Below are 26,119 nucleotides of genomic sequence, written 5' to 3' on the forward strand. Positions count from 1 at the left end.
AACTTGTAACTGAAGTACAGATCACTATGAGGCTGTTGTTTTGTTTAGATCAACAACCCTGAAGCCGGTTTGATGCAGGATCACTTTCCAGCTTTCCTCCTCTTCATTTCAGCCCAGCTGCAACTGCTATATGCCACATAATTAATGATCTGAAATGTGTACTCATACCTATGACTGCCCCTGCAGTTATTTCCCTCTATTTCTGCTTGCCAGGGGGTCTCGTATGAGATGTGGAGGAGGCCGTACCGGCGGCGATAGAAGGCACTGGGTGCACCAGACTGCAAATTGTTGCTCATGTCGGCACCAATGACTCCTGCCCTCTGGGTTCAGAGGTCATCCTCAGTTCGTACAGGCAGTTGGCGAAATTGGTGAAGGTGGAAAGACTCGCTCACAGGGTGGAATCAGAGCTAACCATTTGTAGTATCGTTCCCAGAACCGATTGTGGTCCTCTGGTTTGGAGCTGAGTGGAAGGCTTAAACCAGAGGCTCAGATGATTCTGCGGAGAGCTGGGGTGCAAATTTCTCGACCTCCGCTATTGGGTGGAGAAATGTAGGGTGCCCCTGAATAGGTCAGGCGTGCACTACACGCCGAAAACGGCTACAAGGGTAGCGGAGTACATGTGGAGTGCACATGAGGGCTTTTTAGGTTAGAGAATTCCCTCCCTAGGCCCGACAAGACGCCCCCTGAGACGCGGCAAGGTAGGAGTAGGCAAAATGCAACAGGGAATAACAATATTAATGTGCTAATAGTAAACTGCAGGAGCATCTATAGAAAGGTCCCAGAACTGCTCTCATTAATAAACGGTCACAACGCCCATATAGTACTAGGGGCAGAAAGTTGTCTGAAACCAGAAGTAAACAGTAATGAAATCCTAAACTCAGATGGGAATGTATACCGCAGAGACAGGCTGGACAGTGAAGGGGAGGCATGTTTATAGCTATAAGAAGTGCAATAATAACGAAGGAAATTGACGGAGATCCGAATTGTGAAATGCTTTGGGTGAAGGTCACGGTTAAAGCAAGCTCAGACATGGTAATTGGATGTCTCTATAGGCCCCCGGGCTCAGCAGCTGTTGTGGCTGAGCACCTGAAGCATAATTTGGAAAATATTTCGAGTAGGTTTCCCCACCATGTTATAGTTCTGGAAGGAGATTTTAATTTGCCGAATATAGGCTGGGAGACTCAAATGTTCATAACGGGCAGCAGGGAAAAAGAATCCAGTGAAATTTTTTAAAGAGCTTTATCTGAAAACTACCTTGAGCAGTTAAACAGAGAACCAACTTGTGGCGATAACAAATTAGACCTTCTGGTGACAAACAGACCCAGACTATTTGAATCAGTTAATGCAGAACATGGAATCAGTGATCATAAATAGAAATATTAAAAAAAGGTAGGAAGATTTTTCTGTTTAGCAAAAGTGACAAAAAGCAGATTTCAGAGAACTTGATGGCTCAACACAAAAGTTTTGTCTCAAGTACAGATAGTGCTGAGGATTAGTGGACAAAGTTCATAACCATCGTACAATATGCGTTAGATGAGTATGTGCCAAGCAAGATCATAAGAGATGGAAAAGAGCCACCGTGGTACAACAACCGAGTTAGAAAACTGCTGCAGAAGCAAAGGGAACTTCACAGCAAACATAAACATATCCAAAGCCTTGCAGACAGACAAAAATTACGTGAAGCGAAATGTAGTGTGAGGAGAGCAACGTGTGGCGTTCAATGAATTCGAAAGTAAAGTTCTATGTACTGACTTGGCAGAAAATCCTAAGAAAGTTTGGTCCTATGTCAAAGCGGTAGGTGGATCAAAACAAAATGTCCAGACACTCTGTGACCAAAATGGTACTGAAACAGAGGATGACAGACTAAAAGCCAAAATACTAAATGTCTTCTTCCAAAACTGTTTCACAGAGGAAGACTGCACTGTAGCGCCTTCTCTAGATTGTCGCACAGATGACAAAATGGTAGATATAGAAATAGATGACAGAGGGATAGAGAAACAATTAAAATCGCTCAAAAGAGGAAAGGCCGCTGGACCTGATGGGATACCAGTTCGATTTTACACAGAGTACACAAAGGAACTTGCCCCCTTCTTGCAGTGGTGTACTGTAGGTCTCTAGAAGAGCAAAGCATTCCAAATGGAAAAGGGCACAGGTCATCCCTGTTTTCAAGAAGGGACGTCGAACAGATGTGCAGAACTATAGACCTATATCTCTAACGTCGATCAGTTGTAGAATTTTGGAACACATATTATGTTCGAGTATAATGACTTTCTGGAGACTAGAAATCTACTCTGTAGGAATCAGCATGGGTTACGAAAGAGGCGGTCGTGTGAAACCCAGCTCGTGCTATTCGCCCACGAGACTCAGAGGGCCATAGACACGGGTTCACAGGTAGATGCCGTGTTTCTTGACTTCCGCTAGGCGTTTGACACAGTTCCCCACAGTCGTTTAATGAACAAAGTAAGAGCATACGGACTATCAGACCAATTGTGTGATTGGATTGAGGAGTTCCTAGATAACAGAATGCAGCATGTCATTTTCAATGGAGAGAAGTCTTCCGAAGTAAGAGTGATTTCAGGTGTGCTGCAGGGAAGTGTCATAGGACTGTTGCTATTCACAATATACATAAATGACCTGGTGGATGACATCGGAAGTTCACTGAGGCTTTTTGCAGATGATGCTGTGGTGTATCGAGAGATTGCAACAATGAAAAATAGTACTGAAATGCAGGAGGATCTGCAGCGAATTAACGCATGGTGCAGGGAATGGTAATTGAATCTCAATGTAGACAGGTGTAATGTGCTGCGAATACATAGAAAGATAGATCCCTTATCATTTAGCTACAAAATAGCAGGTCAGCAACTGGAAGCAGTTAATTCCATAAATTATCTGGAAGTACGCATTAGGAGAGATTTAAAATGGAATGATCATATAAAGTTGATCGTCGGTAAAGCAGATGCCAGACTGAGATTCATTGGAAGAATCCTAAGGAAATGCAATCTGAAAACAAAGGAAGTAGGTTACAGTACACTTGTTCGCCCACTGCTTGAATACTGCTCAGCAGTGTGGGATCCGTACCAGATAGGGTTGATAGAAGATATAGAGAAGATACAATGGAGAGCAGTGCGCTTTGTTACAGGATCATTTAGTAATCGCGAAAGCGTTACGGAGATGATAGATAAACTCCAGTGGAAGACTCTGCAGGAGAGATGCTCAGTAGCTCCGTACGGCCTTTTGTTAAAGTTTCGAGAACATACCTTCACCGAAGAGTCAAGCAGTATATTGCTCCCTCCTACGTATATCTCGCGAAGAGACCATGAGGATAAAATCAGAAAGATTAGAGCCCACACAGAAGCATACCGACTATCCTTCTTTCCACGAACAATACAAGACTGGAATAGAAGAGAGAACCGATAGAGGTACTGAGGGTATCCTCTGCCACACACCGTCAGGTGGCTTGCGGAGTATGGATGTAGATGTAGACGTGCCACTCCTTTAAGTCAGTTTTCAGCAACAGCTCATGTCTAAATATCTTTGATTCGCTATGTTCTTCAAAATTCATTTTTTCTTCTTAATTCACTGTATAACTTCTTCATTAATAACGTAACTAATCCACTGCATTTTCATCAGTCTCCTTTAATGACACATTTCAAAAATTTTCAAATTACTTCATTTCTGTGTTTCTAGTTGCCCATGTTTTTTATCTGATAACATTTTGTGAATCTCTTTCTGATCTGAACACATATAATTTTGGCTCATAACAGCTATTTCTTGTGAAATCCCTGCCATTAGTGATTTCTTAGCTCTTTCTTCTTATTTATATCTTATTTCTTATTCTTTCTTATTTCTTATTCTTATCCATTTCTTCTTTATTCTTATTTATCTATTCTAATTACAAAGTAGAATTATTCATTTACCTCTTCAAGTGTTCCACATTCAAGTTTAAAATTTGACCTGCTATGCCCACCATTGTTTCAGTTCCTTTTTTGTTTATGTGCAAATTATAATCACAAGCTATCACTCGGTCTACCACCTGACTCAGTTTCCATTCATGTTTGGCAAGTACTGCTATGTAATCAGGAATCCATATAATTCTGATTTGTACTCTCTCAGACAAAGACTTCCCACATAGAGGCAGTCTTCCAATTCCCTCATTGTCTCTTCTATTTGTAGACTCAATATTAGTGGTGCCACTCATCAGTGTTGCCTATCACCTTTCCTGATTTTGCAGTCAGTGCTGACTATTTCACTCTGCTTCACATATTCATATTAAGAAAATGGATTTCCCCTACACTCCTGTACCTGACAACATATTGCCTGAGAACGCCGAACACTTTATTCCATATCATATTATAAGAGCCTTCTCCAAATCTATCATGTAATATAATAAAAGCCTTCTCCAAATCTATGAATCTGCAGCCCCCCACCATCTAATCACCTGACTGCACACACCTGCCCTGACCTCTCTCTCCACCTCGTCCCTTCGCACTCCGCAGCAACACCTCATTGTCCACCACCCTACTATTTGACGACATTCCATTACCATTATTTTACTTTTGTTGACATTTGTCTTCCAATTTCTTTTCATAACATTATCCACCCCATTCATATGTCCTTCCAAACCCATTGTCATATCATGAAAGAACGACAATGTCATCAGCACACTACAAAGTTTAATCTGTTCTCCCTGAACTTTAATTCCCCCGTTTTCAAAGTTTTCCTTTTTTTTCTTCACTGATTACTCATTTCAAAGACTTGATATCAGAGATAGGCTACAAATCTGTCCCATTCTCTTCTGAACCACTGTTCCCCTTTCAAGTCTTTTGACTCTTGTAACTGTGGTTTAGTTTCTGTACAACCTGTAAATAACCTTCTTCTCTCTGCATTTTATCCCTGCCACCTTCAGAATTTCAAAGAGTGTAGTCAGATGACTGTTGTCAAATACTTTCTGTAAATCCACAAATGTTATGAATATTTTGCATGACTTATTGAAGTTTGGTAATACTCATGCCTGTTAGCACCTCTATCTTTGAAAGTGGAAATTTGAGGATATTTTGTCAGTCTCATATATCTTACACACCAGGTGGAAAAATTTTGTTTTGGCTGGCTCTTCTACAGATCTAGCATTTTCTAAGGGAATTTCATCCATTACCAGTGAACTTGTTTTCACTTAAGACTTTCAGTGTTCCATCAAGACCTTCTCTCATCTCATCTACAGCTTCTATTCTCTTTCTAAAATATCACTTGCCAGCTAGTTTCCCTTATATAGACCCTCTGTATGTTCCTTCTAATTTTCAACTTTCCTTTCTTTGCTTGCCATTTGAAATCCTGATATGCATACATCTGTACCCAAAGGTCTGTGCATGCTTCTACAGCCTTACATTTGTCCTCCAGACATTCCTACTCAATCATTTTGCACTTTCTGTCAAACTCATTTTTTAGACAGCTGCATTCCCTATTGACAATTTCATTTGCTGCATTTTTGTATTTCCTCCTTTCATGAATTGAAGTCAATATCTCTGGTGTCATTCTAGGATTTCTACTACGTCTTGCTTTTTTGCAGATGTGGTCCTTTGCTGCCCTCCCTATTTCCTCTATCTAAGCTACCCATTTATCTGCTATTGTTGTAGTCCAATGGTATCTAATGTTCCCCCTAAAATTATCAACAATCTCTGGTTACCTCAGTTTATCCAGATCCTATCTCAGTTTTCCACCATTTTCAAATTTTTTGAGTTTGAATCTGGAGTATATAACCAATAAATTATGGTCAGAGTCAACATCTGCCTCTGGAAATGTCTTATAGTTTAAAATCTGCCCTCAGAATATGTCTTACGATTATGTAATCAATCCAAAGCCTTCTGGTGTCCCCAGATCTCTTCCGCGTATAACTTCCTTCATGAATCTTAAACCAAATGTTTGTGATGACTAAATTATGCTCTGTGCAAAATTCTACCAGGTTGTTTTCTCATTCATTCCTTTACTTCAGTCCATGTTGTTCTGCTATTTTTTCTTCTCTTCCTTTTCCTACTGCTGAACTCTAGACACCCATCACAAATAAATTTTCATTGACTTGTACAGCTGTGATAGGTGTTGAATTAGTGCCTATCTTGGCTCTGATAAAGCATCAACTATGTTCCTCATAGCAGCTTCCCCACAATCCCATTTTCTTATCCATTACTAAGCCTGCTCCTGCATTTTCCCTATTTGATTATGTGTTGATAAACCTCTACCCACCTGACCTGAAGTCCAGTTCTTCCTGCCACCATATTTAGCTAATTCCCACAATATTTAACTTTCACCTATCCACTCCTCTAAACTACTCACACAATTACTGGATCTAACATTTCACACTATGGCCCATGACATGCCAGTTTTGTTTATACTGATGACAATGTGCTCCTGAGTTGTTCCAGGCATCAAAATAGTAGACTATTTTACCTAGGTAGATGCCATACAGTAGAGTTGTATATGCTTGGTAAAAAAGATAACCACTATAGTTTCTACTTGCTTTCAGCTACTGAAAAGGCTGCTGCTCTCTTCAGGAACTGTGGGTTAGTCTGATCTCTCCACATATACCTCTCCATTGTGGTTGCACCTGCACCTACAATACACCTATCTACATCACCACAGTATGCAAGCCACCTTTCCTTGGCAATTTCCATAGTTCATGGTTGCAAAAATACTTACAAGCTAAAATACAAGGTGCCCCACTTGAAAGAGGCTCCACAATCATTTGTAGTAATGCCGCAGAAATTCCGCCATGTAACTGCTGAATCCGGCCTAGTAGTCAACTATGGGAAATTTAGGAAACGTGCTTTCTCGGATTGCTAGACAACATTCAAACAAATCAGATTAATGAGTTTTTATTACAGTAAGGCAAATGACAATACTTAACTTTGAGAAGTACGTAGATATGTTGCAAGCAAAGAGTGACACGTAAAATGAGAAATCTCTTCAGTAAATACAATTCCTAATACAAGTGAAGTAGTATAGTTGGCACTTCTATTGAGGTCACTAGTCTTGAAGCTTCTGGGCTGTGGCCAATCGGGTATGGCACTTACATTTTCTTTGCATAGGGGCCACTGCTGTTGCATTGTTGTCCTGGGGAGAGGTCGGTCAATGTGCAGCTGGCTGATGTCTCCTTCACACCCGTCTCTGCTCTCTTGTTCCTGACTGGTGTACCAGTACTTTACTTTATGCCATAACAGCAACTGCAACTGCAAAATTGTCTGACACAACAGTGTGTTTCCTTACATTGCTTTGACAGGAGCTCAGTGTTCAATGTATCAATATCCTGTCAAAGAGAACATTTCTTGTGAAACAATATTGGATTACTGGTTCCATTAAGATATGTTAGCGAATGTTTGTTGAATCATGTGGTGACCGCCATATACCATCTAAATGGTGCATACAAGAATTATTGAATGAGATGGGGAGCAGTGTAATGGTGTTGTATGCTCATAATGGGGGGTTTTGGCATCAAACAGTGATTGTTGCTCTCTCCTGCAAGTCTGTTCGATGTTTATCCCAGGAATGTGGAATGTCATGGAGCACATTGAGAGAGCTGTGAAGAAAAGCTGATATTTATGCATAAAAGGTTACAGTTGTTCATGAACTGAATTTCAATGTTGAAGACAAATGCATTATGTTTTGCCACTGGTTTCAGCAATTTATTACTCATGGGTCAGAAATATTGCAGCACAGGTGGTTCAGTGATTTGCATGGTTCCACCTCTCTCTACTCTCAGAATACATATTTGTGGTGTAATAAAAATCCACATGCACTGGTGGAGCAACCCATGCATTCACAAAAGACTGGTGTGTTCTGTCCAATATCACAGTGTGTTTTTTTGTCTACTACAAAAAGTTTAGTTTACATCAAAATGTTTTCAGCAATTTGTGAACCAGTTGAACAATGAAGAACTTAGCCTCAGTTGGTACCATGAGGATAGTGCCATGTGCCACACATCTTGAGTGACCGTGTTTGAGGTTGAATCATTTTTCCCCAACAGAGTGATTTCAAAAGATCACCTGATTTAACATTACCTGGTGTTTTCCTATGAGGTGGCCTAAAAGGCAAGGTCTACAGGAACAAACCACACAACTTGGAAGATTTATGAGAGGACACCCTCTGCCTATGCACATTCATCCTAACTGATAACTTGGTGGTGGTCATGATAATGTAAAAGGTCAAACAGTGTTTACATGACAGCTGGTACATGAATTCTTGTTTCACAGGGTTCTCTCCCTTTGATTGTATATATTTTGCCAGTTATAGGTCTGGTACAGGGGTTGATAGAAGGGTGTGGGGTGCAAGTCTACAATGGGGATGATCACAGCGATACAGGCAGTAGGGTAGGGAAATGGGTGCAGAAGAAGCACCGGATCTGACAAGGATATTTCAGAGATTGGAGGGCAACAAAAAGCTATTCTAGGTGTGGTGGGCAAAATGTGAGACAGAACAGACCTCATTTCAGGGAACGATTTTTTTGTAAAGATAGCCATGCAAAAAAGCTGATTAATACTTTCAAGTCCCGTATAGTACTGAGTGACAAGAGTTGTTGTACTAAGTTGTGCTTTGTAGGGATCAGCAGTATGAGGACTGGATGTTATGGCCCAGGAAATCTGCTTTTGAACTAGGCTGATGAGGTAACTATGTCCAGTGAACTTCTTCAATGTCCTCCAATCAGTATCAGTCCTATCTTGGATATTGTGTCACTTACACAACTCTCCAGTCTTTAAGTACAGATCTTTCAATGACTGACTAGTTATATATGATTGCAACATATGGAGTTATTGTATCGGCATTGGGACTGGAGGCCTCACCTTTATTAAGTGATTTAAGTTGCTTTGCCACACCTAGGATCTCTACTCTTAAGTTACTCATCAAACAATGGAAAATCCAGGATGGAATGTAACAATATTAGAGAAGGAAAGTTGCCACTCACCATATAGCAGAGATGCTGATTTGCAATAGGCACATCACTATAGGCCTACTGCCACTCAGCATTTCCTCTAATCGGTGAGTGGCAACTTTCATTCTCTAATATTGTTTAAGTTACTCATGTTAGCAGTTACTCTTGATTCATATTTTGGAACACTTACTTTGCCTTCTATGGTGAAGGAATTTCAGAAAACCATATTAAGCAACTCCACTTTAATGGCACAGGCATCAGTAAAATCACCATTGCTACCACATGGTGAAGGTATCGATTGTGTCTTTCCACTGGTGTACTTTACACATGACCGGAGATGCTTTGGATTTTATGCCAGATTTCAAGACAGAATTGCTTTGTGGAAAGTATTAAAAGCATCTCTCATTGCAGTTCTTGCTAAATTTTGAGCTTGTGTAACACTTTGCCAATTTTGATGCTTTTGCACTGTTTTAAATTTGGCATGTCTTTTTTGTTGTTTTTGCAACAATGTTCTGACCTATGTGATTTTGCACTCCCTATATTATTCCAAATTATGATGCAGTGTTCCTTCAGACTTGCATGGATGTCTGAAGGAACAAGAACTGTGGTGACTAAAGCCGTTATGAAATACTCAAAATGTATTCATAGTTCTGAATATAGACTACCATCAGCTGTAGAATGGAATGACAACAATGAAAATTAGTACGGAAACAAGACTCAGACCTACTGGGTGAGGTGGCACAGTGGCTAGCACACTGAACTCACATTCAGGAGAATGACGGTTCAATCCCATGTCCAGCTATCCTGATTTAGGTATCCCGTGATTTCCCTAAATAACTCCAGGCAAATGCCAGGATGGTTCCTTTGAAAGGGCACAGCCGACTTACTGCCCCATCCTTCCCTAGTCTGAATTGATCGATGACCTCACTGTCTGGCCTCCTTCCCCCGAACAACCCAACCCAGGAATCAAACCCAAGTTTCTCAATTATCGTAGCAGCTCCCTCACCAGTAGGCTATCCGAGCAAGACTCACAGCCAGACTCAAACTTCCATATGTTGTCAACTATGTTTCTACAACCTAAACTCATACATCCGTTATGCATATAACTTTACAGGGGAGACACACCACTTGAAGGTCACTTGCTTGGTATCAGCAGATAAATTGGATGTTGTAGTGCATATTACTCCAAATTAGGATGCAATGTTCCTTTGGAGATGCATGAATAATAATAACACAATCACTGTAATATTGTGTTTATCTGCTGACACTGGGCAAGCAACTTTCAAGTAAAATGTCCCCCCCCCCCCCTCTCCCCCTGTATGGGAATATACATAATGGATGTACATGTACAGGTTGTAGACACACTGTTGATGACATATGGAAGTTTAGATCTAGTAATGAGTCATGCTGGGATAACTTAATGGTTGGGCAACCACTTGTGACAGGCAGGAAATCCGGGTTTGATTCCTGGTCCAGCACAAATTTCAATAATCGTCTTTCCATTATACAACTGATGGTTGTCCATTTTCAAAACTGAGAATACATTTCATGTCTTCTGACCTGTTGTGTTCCATGGGGATCAGTGCTATCTCTGTTATTTTATTTGGTGTTTGCCTCTCAATTACTATTGGTACTGTTTCTTTGAAGATAAACTGCATCTCATCTACACTTACATATTCAGATGGAAAGGAGTGGAGTCTGTCTTTCAGAAAGGTCTCAAGCAACTTTTTTATCTGCTTTTTTAAATAGATGTATTTTACATTTATTTTTGGAAGGTTCCGATGTTAAGGTATTCAGTCTTGCTACAAAATCTTGTGGTCACTAATCCCTCTGTCCATAATTCTGCTCCCTATTTGTTCACAAATATTTGTTGCTAAGAAGTGAATTATGTTTTCACAAACATTTGAACTTCAAGTGCACTCCTGATCTAACTGTTCAAAATTATTTTCTGAGAACACATTCAGAATGATTTCAGATGACATTTTGGGCCTATCTCCAACTCTAAATGTGTATTTTTGCAACATATTGAGGGTAGATTGAAGTCACCACCAAACTATACCTGTAAGAGTGGGGTACCTATTTGAAATGAGACTCAAGCTTTCTTTGAACTGTTTGCGAACTGTATCATCTGAGTCAGAGGGTTGGTAAAAGGAAGCAAATATTAATTTATTCCAGTTGTCAAGTATAAACTCTATCAGTACTAACTCAAAGAACTATATATTTGAGGTTTATCATTTTTTTTATTTAGTCCTTCAAATCCTATATGTATGGAATATAAATAAGAATATTGGACATTTTTAGGTATTTACAAGATAAAATACAGTTTGTATTGCAATCCTAAGGACTAAATATTGAAGTAATTTAGCAAAGATTCATACATACAACAAACATTACAGGCAACATACAAAGTAGAATATTAATAATACATCTTTACTTTTGTTGTTTGGCTTTTATATATTCTGTCAGGCTATAAAAGTAATGATCAGTTAAATATGCCTTTACTTCACCCTTAAAACTATAGAGTTTACCTATTGATTTAATATGGTTATGTAGATTATTGAAAATCTTTATCCCAGTATGTAGTGTGCCTTTTTGGCACAATGATGTTCTCGCCTGTTTCATATGAAGGTCAGATTTTTGCCTTGTATTGTGTGCATGTATATCTTCATATTTTGATTTTATTACAAGGTAAACTGATTCTGACAGCAATAAACACTCCATCACATACTCTATTTAATCTGTCCTTTCTGAACACAGTGAAGTCCTTTGTAAAATTTTCAGATGAACTTATTTCCAGCCTTAGTCAGCTTTCCATGCCTATGACAATTTGAGTTTCAGTGCTTTCTGTTAGCACTTTGAGCTCTGGTTATTTTGAAACTCAGCTTATGACAATTTACAACTACAGTACTGATTATGTTTAGGTTTGTAGTGGGAGTGGGACAGAGTCAGATTTCAGATGATCTATAAATGGTTGGTGACTTTAAGATAGGAGGGAAGTCTCTGAACTGTAGCTTGCAGGTGTTGATCACTAAGGCAGATGTACACCAAGGTGACAAAAGTCATGTAATAGTCATATGCACATAGGCTGTAGTATTATGCACATAAGGTATAAAAGGGCAGTGCATTGGCATAATGGTCATTTGTACTCAGTTGAGTCATGTGAAAATAATTCCAACATCATTATGGCCACACAATGGGAATTAACAGACTTTTAATATGGAATAATAGTTGGAGCTAGATGCATCAGACATTTCATTTCAGAAATCATTAGGGAATTTAATATTCTGAGATCCACTCTATCAAGTGTATGCCAAGAATATCAAATTTCAGACATTACCTCTCACATAACAATCAAGAGCAGCAATGTTCATGCAGAGTTTTCATCACTGACAGACAAACAACACTTTGTGAAATAACCACAGAAATTGGTGTGGGACATATGGCAAACACATCCATTAGGTCATTGTGGTGAAATTTGGCATTAATGGGTTATAGCATTAGACAACTGATGCTATTGCCTTTGCTAACAGCACAACATCACACATAGTGCCTCTCTTGGGCTCATGACCATATTAGTTGGAACCTAGAGGACTGGAAAAATGAGGCTTGGTTGGATGAATTGCAATTTCAGTTGGTAAGAGCTGAAGGTATGGTTCGGTGTGGTGCACACCCCACGAAGCTATGAACCCTAACTGTCAAGAGGGCACTGTGCATGATAGTAGAGGCTCCATAATGGTATGGACTGTATTTACATGGAATGGACTGGGTCCTTTGGTCCAACTGAACCTATTGTTGAGTGGAAATAGTTATGTGTGGCTACTTGAAGACCATTGTGCATCCATTAATGGATTTCATGTTCTCAAAAAAACAGTGGAATTTTTATGGAAAACAATGTGCCATGTCACTGGGTCACAATTGTTCATGGGTGGTTTGAAGAACATTTTGGACAATTAGAGGGGATGATTTGGCCAGTCAGAGTGCCCAACATGAATCCCATCAAACATTGCTGGAACATAATCAATTAGCACAAAGTCCTACATTGGCAACATTTTTGGAGTTACATACAGCTACAGCGGCAAATTGGCTCAATATTTCTGGGGTGAACTTCCAACAACTTGTTGAATCTGACATGATATTAGAAGATATCTCTTTACTTTTGTCGTCTCAGTATGCATTTCATGGATGCTTTGAAACCAGAAACTATGAGACAGCCAGGGTGACTGGGTTTGTGGACCTTACAGAGAAAGTAAAACGTGGGGGTGTGTGGTTTTGACGAGGTAAGAAGTTCTATGCATTTAGTTGTTAGACCTTGTGAGGGGCCCACGTTTTGAGGAGGGACTGTAGGACACTTTGTATTGCAGGGCAGCATCTTGATGCAGATGCTGTATGCAAGGGTGTTAGACAGCTGGCATAGACCAATCAAGAATGATAGTAGTAGATCTCTTGTCTACTGGGAGGATAATGATGGAGTTATCCCTATTTAGGGAACAAAGGTCCTGGAGTTGTGCAGATCTTATGATCCCTCTGCACTCACTATCTCACCCAATGGCTCCTACCACTGTGAATTGCCACTTACCACATGCACCCTTCTATCACCACATGTACCAGCACTATAACTGGCAAAACTTATACAATCAAACGGAGAGACACCTGTGAAACAACAAATGTTGTGTACCAGCTGTCATGTTAACCCTGTTTGGCCTTTTACATTGACATGACTATCACCAAGTTCTCAGTTAGAATGTACACCCATAGGCAGAGGGTGTATACTGGCAACACACAATATCCTGTTGCTCTACAACATGACAATCATGACCTTGGTGCATGTTTCATCACATGTATCATCTGGTTTCTTCCTCCAAACAGCAGTTTACAGCACGTCCTTGGTTGTTGTCACCCACCTGGTCTTAATATATGTTAATGTCTTTGGTCTAAGTGATCCTTCTGAGTAACTATTACTTTCTTCACTCTCTTTTAGTTTTATATATATTTTACTTTATAGCATGACTGTTTTTCTCCATCTCTGATCTCTATCACATAAAATGCACTTAGCTCTCTACTCTTATTAACTCATTCACCATGTCTTGTCAGTAATCTCTGCCTTGTGTATTATGCTATCTTCCACTTTTAGTCTCTCAGGTTTTCAAATATCATCCAGTGCAGACTCTTACAATCAGTCTTTCCTTTTCATCCTGTCCAGTAAGAGTGTTACTGACCCAGTGTTCTGGGCAACTTTTCTGAACTCTCCCCATTTCCTATGCCTCAACAGTCATTCTCCTTTATTCTTCTTCTTGTTCTTTCAACCCTTTTGCCAGAGGAAGGAGTCACTGACTCCAAAAGTGTGTAGATTTCAATATCTTTATTTATGTGTTCTGCTGGCCCTTGGTTAGTAGATTTTTTTATCTGATCATGTTAATAAGCACTTAAGAATAAATTGCAGAGTAGTCATTGAGGTGTAGATGTAGAAAGAATTGTTTCTCAAAAATACTAAGCTGAGAAACATAGCCCACATAAATCATGATACTGTACAGAAGAACTTAGCTTTCCAAGTCTTATTAGTGCATGCAGTGTTTTGTCAGTAATTTCTGCCCTGATTATTGCTGTATTTTTCAACTTTAAGCTCTCATGTTTTCAAATGTTCTATGGTGCAGCCCCAATGATCAGTCTTCTTTCTAATCCCATCTGTTAAGTCTCCCCTGAACCAACTTTTCCAAATGCTCCCCAATTCCTACATCTTTTCTTCATCCCATGTTTTGCCCCTTCAATCCTTCTGCTAGAAAGAGGAGCCACTGGCTTCAAAGCTTGCAAATTTCAATATCTTTGTATGAGTGTTCTTCTGCCACCACTCAGTGAGTACATTTCTTTATCTACCAAATTACATTATATTTTCAAAACTGATTATTTTTATTGACATATTAGTGTATTCAGTTATGCATGTTGAATATTTTTTTCCAGAGATGATATTGAGACAGCACAGTATGCATCAACAAATGAAGCACGTGAAAATATATACCACCAAATAAAATCAGGAGCTGAGTCCGGATGGGATTTTTCTGGACGATGGTTCATTAAAGACAAAACCAATGCTGGTAAACAATAATTATTATGCTTTGTTGATTCTCTAAAGCTGACTGAAATAATTTAACATTTGTCATTTCTTACATCCACTAACCGAACTTCCTTATATAACAACAATGGAAATACCTGGATGGAATAATATCTAAAATAGAGGAAAGGCAGCCACTCAGCTACAGTTGATTGTTGTGAGCAGTTGCCTGGGTAGCTAAAGGTGGGGAGGGGTAGGAAAGGACACATGAGGTGATGAGGTGAGGCAGTTTTTTTGACAGATGATACAATGGCTGTGTAACAAGATAAATAGAGTTCAGAGGATAGAACATATAAGAGCTAGTGAGAGGGACAGGAGAAAAGGAGACAAAGGAAGAAATGAAGGTGTAAACAGGGAGGGAATAGAAAAAAAAGAAACGGCATCCATACGGGATGGAGGAGGAAGAATGGAAAGACAGTTTTTGATACCATTAATTATTTTTTATGTTACAAAACTCATTTAGAAGAAAATCAACTATGAATGAAACTGTATAAAAAACAGAGAAAATCAAGTACAAAATTAACATAAATAATGATGATAGGTTAGCGAGATATATGAGAAAGAGTGAATTTGTGTGGTGTGTGAGTGTGAGTGTGTGTGTGTGTGTGTGTGTGTGTGTGTGTGTGTGTGTGTGTGTGTGTGAGAGAGAGAGAGAGAGAGAGAGAGAGAGAGAGAGAGAGAGAGAGAGAGAGAGAGAGAGAGAGAGAGGTGTGCCTTAACTGTCAAGCAGGCATGCCATTTTACATAACACAAGTGGGTGTGCAGCATACTTTGTACATATGTAAATAATAGCTGTTTTCATGTTACCATGGTAAGCATGTATGCGCAAAATTACAGTTTAATGTTAGTTTATGTTGTGGTTGGCAGGAGAGCCAACCGTATGGTTAAAGGAAGCCGATATGCATGTGTTTTAGCTCACGCAGGCTGGCGTGAGGTCTGGAACATGACAAGGGAATTAGAAGTGAGAAAAACAGATGTAGCTGGTGGAATACTTAACTTTAATACATTAATGATGAATGTCGCTCTTTATGGTACATGATTCACAATATCAATGGTACGGATACTGGCGCCTTGCTACGCCGTAGCAAATAACGTAGCTGAAGGCTATGCTAACTATCGTCTCGGCAAATGAGAGCGTAATATGTCAGTGAACCATCACTAGCAGAAGGCTATGCTAACTATCGTCTCGGCAAATGAGAGCGTAATTTGTCAGTGAACGATCACTAGCAAAGTCAGCTGTACAACTGGGTGAGTGCTAGTGAGTCTCTCTAGACCGGCCGTGTGGCGGCGCTCGGTCTGCAATCATTGATAGTGGCGACACGCGGGTCTGACATATACTACCGGACCGCGGCCGATTTAAAGGCTACCACCTAGCAAGTGTGGTGCCTGGCGGCGACACCACAGTTTAATTAGAGAACGATAAAATGATCTTACATAATATGAGCTTAAGAACTATTTGTTTAAATAATACTGCAATTAACTTTCATTATATTTCTCTCTTGCCATGGACAGGTATTACCCTACAGTAATAACCCACTCAAAGCGTTAACCAGTGTAATTGTATCAGATACCAGCCAACTGCATATCTGATTACTAATTATCTTGTAGGAACTATATACTGAAAAGGAAATATTAAATGAGAGATATAATTCCAGAGAATCAGAAAACAAGGCTTGTGGAGAGGCGCTGGGACATTGTTTGGCACATAATGAACAATTTGCACAAGAAACACAAATGAAGTGTTTTGAACATCAAAACTACAAATCTAGAGAACTTAAACTTCCATTCATATATGTCAAACACATCACACGGACAAAATGATCAAAAATTCTGCAGATTAATATGATTGATATTCTGCTTATTTGTAAAGCTTGGCATAAACATAACGCAAGAGCAGAAAGTCAATTACTTTGAAAAATCTGCACAGTAATGTATGGGTAGAATGGTCATGGTTAGGAAATGAATCAGGAAAAAGACCAAATCAAGAATCTCTTAACAAAGCACTGATAGCTGTAATGCAGGGTTTCAAAACTCATAACACTACAAATATGTAGAAGTACACTCAGTCACATGAAGCTGATAAGAAAGACTCAACACTGCTAGGAGGAGCAATTCTTAGAAACAAAACCTTTACAGTTCATTAACAATAAACCAGTAGCACTCTCCTCATAGGCATCTGCAAGGGGGCCCTGAGGAGGCAGTTGACACCCAACCCCAATTCCCCCAACTCAGACAATACCTCTCCCTGGAATCTGGAGTACAGTGTTCTGAAACTCAGCAGTTCATTTTCAGACTGTCAATTACTGAATTATATGAAATAAAATTGGTGTAACTTCTGAACGGTTTTGGTTAGGATGTTGAAACTGGACAGTTGGCCATGGGGAATGATGGGAATTGGTATGCACATGCATGGTTTGGTTTAGTGATGAAACCCACTTTCATTTGGATGGGTCCATTAATAAGCAAAAATGGTGCATTTTGGGGACTGAGAATCCAAATTTCACCATAGAGAAGTCTCTTCACCCGCAACAGGTGACTGTGTGGTGTGATATGTCCAGTCATGGATTAACCTGTACAATATTACTTGGTGACTACTGAATGGTATGTGAAGGTTTTGGAGGGTGATTTTATCCCCATTATCCAAAGTGACCCTGATTTCAACAAGATGTTGTTCATGTAAGACAGAGCTTGAACCCACTGAAGCAGGAGAGTGTTTGTTTGATGTCCTGGAGGAGCTCTTTGAGGAATGCATTCTGGCTCTGGGTTATCCAGAGGCCACTGGCATGGGCCTTGATTGGCTGCCATATTCTCCGGATCTGAACACTAGCAACTCATTTTTGTGAGCCTATGTTAAAGACAACGTGTACAGCAGTAACTCCAAAGCCACTGCTGAGCTGAAAACAACCATTCAGGAAGTCACTAACAGCATCAATGTTCCAGTACTTCAGTGGGTTAAGCAGAAATTCAATATTCATGTGCACCAAATTGTCACCAATGATGGCAGGCATATCTGAATATCTGTAGTGATGTTAAATGTTGAATAAAGTGTGTATGCACTGTAGGTTGTAACTAATTTACATTTTGTTGGATGTGAGGTATGCCAGTTATACAAAACACCATTTTTTCTCAGTAGCCAAACATGTTTCAGCACCACTGTGTCATCAGCAGTGGGTTTTTGTTTTTATTTACTCTGTAATGTGAACATTTTTGTTGAATGATTATACAATTATGTGCATCTTTAGTTCAAACAATAGCTCTTTTCTTTTTGTAAATATCTTTACATTTAGTGTGCATGAATTTTCTAGATCACTTGTGTGTTAATTACTACAGGAACTTGTCATCTGCGAGCAAACAATGTTGTTGAGAAAGTTTTTGCTGGCTGTTAACCTATCTTCTACAATGTAATTTAGTTTGTCACAATATTTTCACATCTATATTTGTTTTTACTTACATTTATGTGTGGCAAGCAATTCCATCCTCCATATCATGCTGAGGTCTTGCAATGCACATGTAACTATAACAAGTATTTTCTGCAAATAACATAGTAAAACACAGTGTGATTGTGGTTTGTTGTGTGTTCCAGCCCAGTGGCCCCCTATCTAACATATTCACGAACAACCAGCAGATCATGATCTTTAGACACATAGTAAAACCAAAAAGCTACAAAGTTAAATACTGGTACCATTATGTGGATGACATAATATGCTTGATTATGAACCACATGTACACATAGAACAACAACACAATGAAATAAACAACCTAGACCCAAAAATCAACTTCACATTAGAAACAGAAACTAACAACACACTGCATTCTCTAGATCTCACCATACATAAAAGAAACAACACACACAACTTCACAATATTCAGGAAACCAACAACCACAAGCACTACCATTCACAATCTATCAAACCACCCATTTTCACATAAGCCAGCAAACTTCAGACTCATACATCACAGATTAAACAGAACACCCATGAACAAACAAAACTACATGCAATAAAACAAATAGCAGTAGAAAATGGTTATATTACCCATATGGTAGACAAGTTAAATAAAAAAAATATGCAAACACACCACAAACACACAAATCCTCACCCAGCACAGAACAACACAAAACACAAGGAAGAGCAACAACACACACACACAAAATGAAATGGCACACACTCGCCTACAATAACAAGATTGTTCACAGAATAGGCAACATATTAAAGAAACAGAAACTCCAAATAGGATACAGGATGTAGAACACAACACACAAAAAATCAGTACACAAGAAATAGTCATGGATAAATTTAACAGACCAGGAATATATGAACTTACGTGCAACACTTGCCAGTCATTGTACATAGGACAAACATGTAGAAACTTCAAAACCAGATATTCAGACCATCTCAGAGCTTTAAAAAGCAACAGCTACCATATCACATTTTCTGATTACCTTGTAGCCCACAATCACCACCCAACCACAATAGAAACAGACTTAAGAATACTAAAACCCAGCCACAGACTATACAGAAAACTGACCACTGAGGAAAACGTCCATATACAGAAGGCAGTAGCAGAGGTCTTAAGTGAATACACTACACTCTACAAGGGCACACTACTTAACACATTAAGAGAACTTTACAAATAAAAACAGCACAAACAGATAAAGTCTACACACACACACACACACACACACACACACACACACACACACACACACACACAAAGATAAAATGCAAATAAAATTAAAATTTGTTGCCGGACTCTTTGGTGAACAAACAAACACTGACTGGGCTGGGACATACAACAAACCACAATCACACTGTGTTTTGGTGAAGTGAAAAGTGTTTTACTATGTTATTTGTGGAAAATACTTGTTATATTTACATGTGTCTCAGAACACCTCAGCATGATGTGGAGAATGGAAGTGCTTGCCACACGAAAACATAAGTAAAAATGAATATAGGTGCAAAAACATCGAAGCAAACTAAATTACATTCTGGAAGATAGGTTAACTCACAGCAAAAAATTTTCTCATCATCATTTTTTGGTTACAGATGACAAGCTACATGTAGTAATTAACACACAAGTGATCCAGAAAATTCATGCACACCAAATGAAAGGTATTTACAAAAAGGAATGCTCTATTGTTTGAACTAAAGATGCACATATTTTTATAATCATTTAACAAAAATGTTCACATTACAGAATAAATAAAAATGAAAACCCAATGATGATGACACAGTGGTGCTAAAACATGTTTGAGTACTGAGAAAAAATGGTGTTTTGCATAACTGGCGGACCTCACATCCAACAGTTTTAACTGCGAACATGGCCAACACAAGGAGCTGCAAATAAAAATGATGAATTTAAGTTTTATTCATGTAGTTCAATAATTGTCACCCTGCATATAAAAAAATCACCGTTTTAGAGTCTAGCTTCCCTCCCCCCCTCCTCCATCCCCCCTCCACCAACCCAAAAAATAATTTAATTGGATGTCCATGACTCTTCTAAACACATATTTCCTTAGATAGCCTAATTTTTCACCTACATCTATACTGTATTTACTCGAATCTAAGCCGCACTCGAATCTAAGCCGCACCTGAAAAATGAGACTCGAAATCAAGGAAAAAAAAATTTCCCAAATCTAAGCCGCACCTGAAATTTGAGCCTCGAAATTCAAGGGGAGAGAAAAGTTTCCGGCTGCACCTCAGAATCGAAACAAAGTTGGTCCATTGTAATATGAGACACCATTTAGGTCGAATGAATGACGATACATCTACAGTAGTTTGGTTCGCATCGTAAGCTTAGCAGTTAAGCTTCACCAGGTAGCCATTGCTATGTGTCAGGCACTCCATCCTTATTTATATGGGTACCCTTCCTTTTTCATGTGCTTCGTTTGGTTTGAATTGATTACTTATTTTTCTTTGATCTGATAAGTGTCATTCTCTTTGTTTTAGGTGTTTATGTCACTCTAAGCTGAAAATGCATTACTGTACTGTGTCATGCATTGTTTGTTGCATTCTGATAATGTGTGTTTACGACCTGTCGCCGCTTGCAGCATGGCTTGCTTTTGTGGACGCTACCGCAGCTTACAATTAAAAAACAAAAGAGAGGAATCGTCTCATTAGTGAAACAAGGGCAAGAGACTGATATTTGTTGTTACTTACACTGCTGCTTTCTTCGATAATGATCAACAAGAACCAAATAATGGACTGCGTATGATAGAAGATGTTCTGAACGAGAGTTTCGCGAAAAATTTTCTCCGTTTGAAAATCTTTGCAGATGCCTCTTTATTACATTACATTCTGCACAAAAATTAGTGTCATCTTAGATTAAAAAATCTAGTCAATTGCCGTGCTTCATTTCTGACTGTACCATTATTAGGCATGAGAATAATACGAATATAAACATGACACAATATGTATATTCTTCCGCATTTGCTGTTGTATCACTCAAGTTTTGTAGTTTATTAGGCAGACAGAACTTAAATGAGATAGCAGCAAACACGAAACAATACATGGCAAAATGTTTATATTTGTATTATTCTTATGGTGAAGAGAATACTGTATGTGATTCACAATATGTAAAAGTTCCTATTAGCAACCATCTCTTCTCACAGGTTAGAAAAAATTCAGAATGTTGAGTTGGCCATATTGACAAACATCCCAAACAGTCTTGCCAGTCGGATTTACACAGTACATTGAAATGCTGCTACATTCGAAGATGAACAATATGGAATTTGCATTTACTTCATTGGATAATGTATGAAAATGCAGTGAGCGAAACTCGTGAAGGAGAAAAAGCTCATCTTCCACCATTTTTTTAAATTTATTTACTGACACAGTGGTTTTGGCGCCAGTATTTATCTTTGTGCCTGCAAAGCATGCCTGTGTAGCACTACATATATTTGATGGCAGAACTTAGTTGTAGCGGCACCTCCCAACATTTTTCAGAACTTCCGCTTACTTTGCACTCAATTGTAAGCTGCAGGTGGTTTTTTGGATTACAAAAACCAGAAAAAGTGCGGCTTAGATTCGAGTAAATATGGTACTCTACTAATCATTGTGTAATTCATGAGATAGGGTGCTTCCAAAGTACCATCTACGCTCACCAGAAATTAATGACCCCACTGTGCACACATAAATGAATAGTTAAGCCTTTATATATTTTGCAGTGACTGAGTCATGAGCTCAGCCACACATGCACTGCCTCTATGTGATCAAAAGGCAGAAGACTCAGTGAGACATTTGTGTTTCAAGCAAAAACTGTGTGTAAAAATCGGTAAATGTAAGTATGTGATGGAGTGGTTGAAAAGGGCCATCATGTTTGACCATTCCCGTTGCTTACAGTATGAGCAGTTGCTGTATTTGTTGGTGTTTTGCAACAGATTGTTCAGTGTGTTTACAGTGTGTGGCCACAAAATGCAGTGTCAGAACTGTGGCCAGAAAGGATCATGACAGAGAGAGACTGGAGACGCATTTCATGGCTTGTGAATCAAAATCACTTCCAAACACAATGATTCCTGGGGGAAGTGATTGAAAGTCCATCCCAACCTGTTAGCAAGAGAACATTGTGATGGAACTTCATGCAGTGAATGCATGTAGTTGGTCATCAGAGGCCATTGCACACATAGGCAGAAAGATGACAACAGCAAAGATCATCACACTGGAAGAATATCTGACTGGTTACTGAACACTCCCCCACCATGTTAAATCTCAATTGGGTTGCAAAATCACCTGGTCTCTACACCACAGAAAATCTGTGAGAAAGGCTGGAATAGTGGGTAAAACTCAGACATCAGCATCCCCATAATTTGGTAGTATTGCAAGAACAAATTCTGGATATGATGTAACTGCACAACCTTGTGGTCTCACTTCCTAACTGAATCCAGGCAGTTATCAAGTGTAGAGGTGGAATTACTTGATTTTTATTATGCTTTTAAAATTTGTGAAGGGCTGACTAGTTTTCATGCTCCATGAGATTATTGGGGTTTCTTCCTATTCCATTCATGTATGGAGTTTGGGAACAAAGACTGTTTAAATTATTCTATTTGCAGGCCCCATGGGAAAAATACATTTGGGGGGGGGGGGGGGGGGGCTGAAGTGGGAGAGCTACTATTTTTACTCCTGATCACTACTCAGCTGTAAAATATAAACAACAGTGAAAATTAAATATGATATATTTGCACATTTAACTAGTCCTTCCAGCTACTTCTCTGCATAGTCGCCACTCTGACTTAGACATTTATCATAGTGTGGTATCAACTTTTAATAACCTTTTCTTAAAAGGCAGCTGCCTGTGCTTTCTGCCAGTTCCCTATGCTGGCCTGCAGCTCACTGTCTGTGCCAAAATGCTGTCTTTATAGTCAGTGATTTGTGTGTGTAAAGAGGCAAAACTCTGGGGCAGCCGATTATGGACTGTATTGTTGGTGACCAAGCACTTTCCATTGAAAACGCTGCAGAGGTGTCATCATTGCACCTGAAATATGTGGCTGAGTGTTGTCAGGAAGATGTTATGGCATATGGGCTGGATAAATCCTGACAGAACCCCTCAGTAGGTATTTCAAACTTGGCAGGAGACTTGATTGTTCTAAGCATCTTTATGTGCTCACTTTGCACTCAGAATGAAAAGTGCAATATGACACAATCAACAGACGTACTAGAGGCTCTGCAAAATACATCTCTACAAAGCTTCAGTGGATTGTCACTGTGATTTTAATTTTGTATCCAACATATATTTCTAGATTTCTCTCCAACTACCAGAACTTGATTCTTTATAAGTATGGTTTTGCAAACTGGCAGTTGCATATTGTTAGGTGTTTGCTGGCTCAGATTTTTCAGCATCTATATGATGCTAATCTGTGGTTCACTTGCTGCCATTCTATGTTGTTGTTGTTGTTGTTGTTGTCTTCAGTCCAGAGACTGGTTTGAAGCAGCTCTCCATGCTACTGTATCCTGTGCAAGCTTCTTCATCTCCCAGTACCTACTGCAACCTAGGTCCCCCTGAATCTGCTTAGTGTATTCATCTCTTGGTCTCCCTCTACGATTTTTACCCCCCACACTGCCCTCCAATACTAAATTGGTGATCCCTTGATGCCTCAGAACATGTCCTACCAATCAATCCCTTCTAGTCAAGTTGTGCCACACAAATTTCTCTTCTCTCCAATTCTATTCAATACTTCCTCATTAGTTATGTGATCTACCCATCTAATCTTCAGCATTCTTTTGTAGCACCACATTTTGAATGCTTCTATTCTCTCCTTGTCTAAACTATTTATCGTCCAAATTTCACTTCCATACACGGCTACACTCCATACAAATACTTTCAGAAATGACTCCCTGACACATTAAATCTATACTCAATGTTAAGAAATTTCTCTTCTTCAGAAATGCTTTCCTTACCACTGCCAGTCTACATTTTATATCCTCTCTATGTCAATGATCATCAGTTATTTTGCTCCCCAAATAGCAAAACTCATTTACTACTTTAAGTGCCTCATTTCCTAATCTAATTCCCTCAGCATCACCCAATTTAATTCGAATACATTCCATTATCCTCATTTTGCTTTTGTTCATGTTCATCTTATATCCTCCTTTCAAGACACTTTCCATTCCTTTCAGCGGCTCTTCCAGGTCCTTTGATATTATTTTGTACATGGATTTTAATTCCTACTTGAAATTTTTCTTTGTTTCCTTTACTGCTTGCTCAATATACAGATTGGATAACATCAGGTATAGGCTACAACCCTGTCTTACTCCCTTCCTGACCACTGCTTCCCTTTAATGCCCCTGGGCTCTTATAACTGTGACATTATATGTATATGTTCAATATCCTCTATTAGTCCTATTTAGTTTGTTTCACACACACACACACACACACACACACACAAACATATTTGAGTAATATTCTAGAATGGGTTACATGAGTGTTTTGTAAGCAACCTCCTTTGTATACTGATTGAACTTTTCAAATATCCCATGAATAAACTAAAGTGTGCCACCTATCTTACCTACTGCGGAGCCTATGTGGTAATTCTGTTCATAGCACCAAAAATTGTGACACACAGGCATTTCTATGAGTTTGATTCCAGTTGCAACTCAGTTACATAGTTCATCTATGTCTACATACATACTCTGCAAGCCACTGTACAGTGCACGGTGGAGGGTATCACATGCCGCTACTAGTCATTTCCTTCCCACTCACAATCAGAGCAAGAGAAGAATGACTGTCTGTAAGCCTCCACAAGTGACCTCATGTCTCTCACCATATCTCCATGGCAGTTATGTGAAATGTACATTGGCAACAGCAGAATCAATCTGCAGTTAGATTCAAATGTCAGTTCTCTAAATTTCTACAATAGTGCCTCGCAGAAAGAACTTTAGGATTTCCCATTTGAGTCCCGGAAGTGTCTCCATAATGCTTGTGTACTGACTGAACTTACCAGTAACAAAGCTAGTGGCATGCCTCTGAATTGCTTTGATGTATTCCTTTAATCTGACTTGTTGGGGATCCCAAACACTTGAGCAGTACTCAAGAATGGGTAGCACTTGCATTCAATATGTCATCTCCTTTACAGCTGAGCTACACTTTCCCAAATTTATCCCAATAAAATGAAGTCAATATTTGCATTCCAAACTATGAACAAGATGTTCATTCCATTTTGCATCGCTTTGGAATGTAATGATTAGGTATTTAATCAATGTGTCTGTGTCAAGCAGCATATTACTAAAGCTGTATTTGAACATTGCAGGATTGTTTTTCCTATTCGTGCACATTAACTTACGTGTTTCTACACTTAGAATAAGCTGCAATTCATCAAACCAACCATAAATTTTGTTGTAGACATCTTGTGTTCTCCTACAATCACTCAAAGTAGACACTTTTCCACACATGAGAACATTATCAGGAAACAGTCATAAACTGTTGTTCATCTTGTCCACCAGATTATTTATGTATATACAGAATAAGAGCAGTCCAGCCATACTTCCATGGGGCACTCATGATTTTACCCCTGCACTTGCCATTGAGAACAACATACTGGGTCCTGTTACTTAAAACGTATTTGAGCCACTCACATATATGGGAACCCATTCTGTATGCTCATACCTT

General features: G+C 39.1%; 1 protein-coding gene across 1 annotated transcript in view; it reads left to right on the top strand.

Moving 5' to 3' along the window:
* Positions 1-26,119, top strand: part of LOC126272558 (trehalase-like) — a 357,199-nt gene that overhangs the window by 165,162 nt on the left and 165,918 nt on the right. Inside the window, exon 3 of the mRNA XM_049975480.1 lies at positions 14,870-15,003. Coding sequence (XP_049831437.1) covers positions 14,870-15,003 — 134 coding nt within the window. The remainder of the gene's footprint in view (positions 1-14,869; positions 15,004-26,119) is intronic.

The sequence above is a fragment of the Schistocerca gregaria genome, chromosome 5, assembly GCF_023897955.1.
Source record: "Schistocerca gregaria isolate iqSchGreg1 chromosome 5, iqSchGreg1.2, whole genome shotgun sequence".
NCBI classification, from domain to species: domain Eukaryota; kingdom Metazoa; phylum Arthropoda; class Insecta; order Orthoptera; family Acrididae; genus Schistocerca; species Schistocerca gregaria.